Source organism: Macrosteles quadrilineatus, unplaced genomic scaffold, assembly GCF_028750875.1.
Source record: "Macrosteles quadrilineatus isolate MER2022 unplaced genomic scaffold, UCM_ALF_1.0 Scaffold_3__2_contigs__length_128488019, whole genome shotgun sequence".
Taxonomy (NCBI): domain Eukaryota; kingdom Metazoa; phylum Arthropoda; class Insecta; order Hemiptera; family Cicadellidae; genus Macrosteles; species Macrosteles quadrilineatus.
In genome coordinates this window covers 109,945,042-109,951,166 of record NW_026542596.1, presented here as the reverse complement: position 1 = coordinate 109,951,166, position 6,125 = coordinate 109,945,042, and the positions used below count along the sequence as shown (strand labels likewise).

The following is a 6,125-nucleotide window of genomic DNA, read 5'->3' as shown; positions in this document are numbered from 1 at the left end:
TGAGGAGAAAAAAAGTTACAAGAATTCATTGTTTGTTGAGAAAGTGGTTAAGAAGAAGATAGTTCGCGTTCGCGTTTTGTTTTTGTTTGTTTCAGTTTATGGTGCCTTTTACTTATTGTTAGTTAGTTAGGTTATAGGGTTTATTATTGGTTTCGGTTCGGTATCGGATCGGTAGTGAGGGTTGGTAATGTCTCCTTAGTGTGTTTTGGTTTTTGGTAACCATTAGCAACCAGTGATGGATGGCATTTCTTTTTATGTGAACTAAACTAACCGGTGTAGATTTATTAGGCCTCTACCGTAGATATTTTAACAAGAAGGGTCTTCCGTTTTGCATTTTTTGTAATACGTTAATTTTACTAAGTGAATGTTTGCTGAATGTTCAAAGTTATATAAACAAACCTAGCCTATTCAATTATAAAACATGTTTAAAAACACTTTCCAAAGTGGTTTTTTGTCCATTCTCTACAGTATTGGAAGCAAGCCATTGCAAATATGGGACAAAAAAGTACGCAATGGACATATCAAGCGAATCACTGACAATGATATTCAATCACTTGTTCTGGAAATTGTTGGCACCAATGTGAGCACAACATTTATCACATGCCCGGCTGATCCCAAGAAAACGTTGGGCATCAAGTTACCATTTTTGGTCATGATCATCAAAAACCTGAAGAAGTATTTCACGTTTGAAGTCCAGGTAAAAGGCCTAACTTCACCTTGAGCAATCCTATCAGTTCAACTTAACATCCTACATTACCTACTTATCAGGATTTTGGCCACTTCACGCTTAAGTAGGCCTATCTCAGTCTTCCACTAACCTAATCAATAACGCCTGCTATAATGCAAATGTATAAAAGGAACATGATAACAATGTTTGTAGGCTAGCACTTTCCTCGTTTCGTTATGAATCAAATGATGACAGAATTATGATAACCCCATCTAACCTAACCGCTTTAGCACGCTGTATTTTGGTGGTCTCTGTAGGTTTATAATACAAAAGTACCAAAATAACATTTATGGTGTACCGGTATTCACAATGATCACCAATCGGTCTTTAGGCCTAGGCTAGTTAACTTAAGATTTGGGCACACAGCCACCTTTACAATAACAAGCTTTATAGGCCTAGTGATATACAACCTAAATATCACTAGGCCTAAATATACTCTTCTAAATAGCATAGTCTAGATTATGTCACTCATCAATAAAACTTTTTACCATAAATTCAAATTAGCCTAGGCCCTAAGTCACTTTGTCCCTTCACGCAAGTATGTTACACACCTAACTATGAAGCTAATTTCCTCATGACTCGCTAGTAGCTTGTACCAACTGCCTTAGTCCTAGGAACACCTCAAGACAATAAAATCCAAAAGCACAGACAAGTTGATAAACCATAGACAAATAGAATAAATATAGACTGTCAGCTGTGCTGCGGTTAGCATAAGTTCTGTTTTTGATTCTACTTTCAAGGGTACTACCTAACACAGTTTTGTCTAAAATTGAAGCATTTTATTGCAAACGTATCGGTAGGGGATGACCTTGAGTGGGCCTGGCTGGAGATGAGTTATTTATGGTTGGTTTAAATAGGTCTAGGCTATGTATCCTACTGCGCTTCCATCCGAGAAAAAGACACTCTAGTTTAAAATACATACAGTTTGATGCCAAAGCATTGACCCATGTTGGGAATTAGGACCCTCCTCCATCTGCATTTAACTTAATTTAACCTATTTTCCCTGGAACGTGTCCAGGGACGGTTGGTTGGGTGAGATTTTAGTGTATTCACTCATTTTAGCGAATTTCCCAAATAAGCTATTACCATAGTAAGACCTAGACCTGGATTTACTTTTTCGTTTTGAGGTCCCTAGAGACCAAAAACACCAACCATTCTAATTCATAGAGCCTATAGGTAGAGTATAAGTAGTTGTAGGGGAGAAAGTGTACCTATACATATAGATTACCGGTATAGCTCTTAATTAATTAGTACTGTAAATTTGCCAAATGAAAAGTTATGTTATTCTTGACTTGACACAATTCATGTATAGAAATGTGCTTTTTGAATAAAGGATTTTTTGATTTGATTATAATTACATGTGTCCGTTAGCCTGCAAAAATGATTCGATTTTGATGAAATTTGGTATGAACAAGTAAACCTACATTTATTTAAACGAGTTTGCGAACCAGCACGATCAGACTATAGGAACGGGGGTTTATGGTGGGTTTCATGGGTAAAAATTAGGTTTTCCCATTTTTTTACCTATAAAACATAAAGTTTACCAATTTCTTTCCAAACCATTTTGTAGAGCTTAAAAAACAAATAATTTAGTAGGCCTATATTGATGCATTGTTATGTGCCTAATGGTTAAACGAAGAAAATTCCAAAAAATTGTAAATTTAAAATTCCCATGTTATTCTTATGGAGAATAAGTCAACAGTTGTATTTTGCTTGTTTATGAACATATTTTAATCAAATTTGGAAAATGCATTTATTTAATACTTTTCGATGAAATGGTGACCATACAAAGTAGGTATTTTAAGCCTAGTACCTATGGATGGAGATGAGTTTAGGATGAGTGGCGCGATCTTGTGCTTACGTACTTGATACTTACTTAAAAGTCCTCGATGTAGTCTTGTTAGTGACTAAGTTAAGGCCGAAATATTCCTTAGACGCAGCTGTTAATTAATATCCCTTACAGCTAATGGCAACTAAGGGACCTACAGTTTATAGTGGAATCCGAAACACATTTTTGCCTTGGTATATACGAATTGGTCTAATTATCAGGATAGTACTGCGGATAGTCGTAGTACTCACTAGTGCAGTCTTTAATCCACACCAGAGAGTATCGCATCTACAGTAAATACCTATAAATATCCACAATTCGTGACCTCCTACGGTAGTAGCTGGATTACAGGACAATGCCACCCGTCCCAGTCAAGTCTCACTAAACTATTAACATTTTACAAAAAATACTTTTTTATCCTCCCTGTTGCAGCCAACCTGGAGTACTCGTCAAATTAATGCTATTTAAATAGGGTATAAGTATGGTATTTTTAAGGAGACATTTTAGTGTAAATCCAATTAGGCAAATGGAAATTTGCTTAGTCTGCAGGATTGCTGCGGCGGGGGTGTTATTTACTTAGAGTATGCTGTCAAAGTGTTTTATGTGTGTGTTAAAAGTTTTATTAGCAGTAGTCCCTCGAATCCATCTTTAACGAGCAGCAAGTAGGCTGGTACCTATTAATAACTAGACCATCGATAAGTAGTGCCATTTAAATTAGGTCTAGGGAATCTGAGGAGACAGTTAAGGTTCCTGCTTTATTTATCACGACTGTAGTATCATTGCAGTTTGGCATTGTACATGATTAATAAATTACTGTAGGCTTACCTTACTACTATACATTAATTAATTTTATAGAAAGTGCATTAATTATTGTGCAATTTAAAAAGTGCAGTAGAAAATAGATATTGTTCTATACAGTAAGTTACTGCTATTAATTATGTGAAGTTACAAATAGACCTACGGTACTTTTAGGCTATGATTTTTTAGGGTGGGGTTTTAGTCGAATTACTGAAAAGTTTGGATTATCAAGGGTCGAATAATTAAGGGACCAACGATTATTAACTTACTAATATTGTTTTCTTATCAGCTACTCAATGACAGGTTATTTTTCTTTCAGGTGTTGGATGACAAAAATGTCAGAAGAAGATTCAGAGCCAGCAACTACCAATCCACAACTCGAGTAAAGCCGTTCATTTGTACAATGCCTATGAGACTCGATGACGGATGGAATCAGATCCAGTTCAATCTGGCAGACTTTACTAGGAGAGCGTACGGAACTAACTACATTGAAACACTCCGAGTGCAGATTCATGCCAACTGTAGGATAAGAAGAGTGTATTTCTCTGACCGGCTCTATTCTGAGGACGAACTGCCTGCTGAATTCAAACTGTTTTTACCAATCCAAAATAAAGTTAAGCAGTAGAACTCGTACTTCAAGTCTTTTATTCGCCTCAAACATAGTGAAAAAATAGAAGTTAAAATTTGTTTTCAGTTATAACGGAATGTGTTTTAATGTGTAAAATATTGGTTGATTTTGACAAAGAAGCCCCTTGGAAGTAGAGTATTAGGTAAGACTATTTATCAATCAAGCCAGGAGGGGTCTTTATCTCAGGCTTTTTGGTGATGTTAGCAAGTCACCCACAGTTTGTTTCAGCTTTATAAGTTAAATTGTTAGTATCTGTAACCGACTCAGACTTAACAACCTGGTCACAATTTTCCAAAGTCATGAGTTCTAAGGCACACAGGAAGACAGTTTTGCAACTGAAATGGGCAACTCGTTTGACAAACCTTCTACGTCCTCTACGCTTTCATAATTGTCTATACAACTATATCTATGATCAAACCAACGATCACATAAGAAGACCAATAGATGGAGCATGTTGGCTGCGACGTGAAGCCAGTATTTTTCACCATTCTTCACTAAGATGGTGGCTGCCGGCTGTGATGAGCCCTAATAGCGGGCGCAACTAATTAAATGTTAGTTTTTATCAAAAATATCCGTGACAATACACCTTTATACTATAAATTTTTTTATTACTAACACAATGACCTTCAAAATACGCTTTTAATTTGTTTTCTACGCGTTAACCGTTTCTTATAAAAAGTTGGTTTACATAATTAACAACAACAGCTTTTTAGGTGAAAGAAAAATTCTGAAAAGCTACATATTAATTTACAATATATGTATCTATATCGTATTAAAGTTTGATAATGTTCTAGCGTTTGGTTTACAATGTACGAATTTTCAAAGTCACAAGTTTCTGAAACTCTTTATACAACTACTGTTCTCTATATTCTGACTGGCATATTAATGATTGTGAAAGAGCTAAAAAATATATTATTTTTAAATGAATACAAAAAATAAAACAAAGAACATTTATACGTACTCCGTGTTTTTCTAATTATTTTAGTAACTTTTCTGTATAGCTCCAAACTTGAGTATCTAAACTGAATTACAAGTTAGGTTGTAGGCAGAATCTGCTCGCATGGCGCAACGCGGCACGGCGGGTAGTCCCTATATTACAATTTAAATTACAACCAAACTACACCAGCTAAAAATTTGATAAAAAAAATTCAACTCTAGCTACACAAACCACTGTTTTTTAACTTACCTGACCAAAAAATAAAAAAAGTAGCAGCCGACAAACTTTTTTATGTGATATTTTAAAACTCATTTAAAAGGACCGACTTTATTTTAAGATTTAAAATAGAAAATATTAACTTTAAAGCTTTTAATTAGAACCAATAATGTCCTAGACTTATTGATATCATGCATACTTAGTTTCAACGATTTACCTTTAGTCTAAGTAACTTAGGCTAAATGTCGAGTTATTTTGAAGCGGAACATTGAGTTTTGGTGCCGTTTTCATTGACATCTAGCGCTTCTAACCTACAATAAGCTTTACCTGCGTTAATGTTAGTTAGGTAGGCGTGCTCCATCTATTGGTCTTATGTGATTGTAGGATCAAACAAGGTTTGTGTTCTTTTATTGTGTATATTCCTTTCTTTGCGATTGACAAAGTGTTCAGTGACAATGAAATATTTCAATTTGATCTGTATACGAGTGGTGCTGCCTATTAAAAACACTCACCCGGTGTGCAGCTAAGCCTGCTCTTCCAATAAGTCCTTTGTCAAAAATACCTGAATGTAAATTCTTCTGCCTGCTTTAACAGTTTATAATAATTCAGTAAATAGTTGCTTATAAAAAAAATTGGCATTGTCCGGAAAAATGTAATATGTACAAATAACAATCGGTAATAATTGTTGTCAGTTGTTTAGTTTAGTATCAAACATTACTACAACAACATAGCGTGCAAACTGTCACTGAAGAATGCTCACAGGCAAAGGCAACTTAGATATCGTGCCCGCCCACAGTTATAGAGGACAAGAGAATGAATTCTCATAGGCAATACCTGAGCAGAGGTTTCTCATACTTGTGATTTAGCAATTTGATTTAGGGTTTTTTTTTCATTTTTTAACACATTTTAACCAATGTTTTGGAAGACCAAGCTTTGGATAATCGACCAGGCTCTAATGAAATTAAGACACTTTTCAAGCAGTTTTTTCATT

At 35.1% G+C, this 6,125-nt stretch overlaps 1 protein-coding gene across 1 annotated transcript; it reads left to right on the top strand.

The window, feature by feature from the left end:
- Positions 1 to 153: 153 nt before the first annotated feature.
- On the top strand, positions 154 to 3,986 carry LOC128989571 (cilia- and flagella-associated protein 20). The gene is made up of 2 exons (XM_054411476.1): positions 154 to 697; positions 3,673 to 3,986. Exons 1-2 carry the CDS (start codon positions 422 to 424, stop codon positions 3,976 to 3,978), a joined length of 582 nt encoding a protein of 193 aa, XP_054267451.1. The 5' UTR covers positions 154 to 421; the 3' UTR covers positions 3,979 to 3,986.
- The last annotated feature ends 2,139 nt before the right edge of the window (positions 3,987 to 6,125 follow it).

Bases quoted from the DNA above. Each gene is read 5' to 3' on its own strand.
- LOC128989571 (XM_054411476.1), top strand. From the start codon at position 422: ATGTTTAAAAACACTTTCCAAAGTGGTTTTTTGTCCATTCTCTACAGT. The intron at 698-3,672 runs GTAAAAGGCCTA...TTTTTCTTTCAG, and splicing joins ATTTCACGTTTGAAGTCCAG to GTGTTGGATGACAAAAATGT.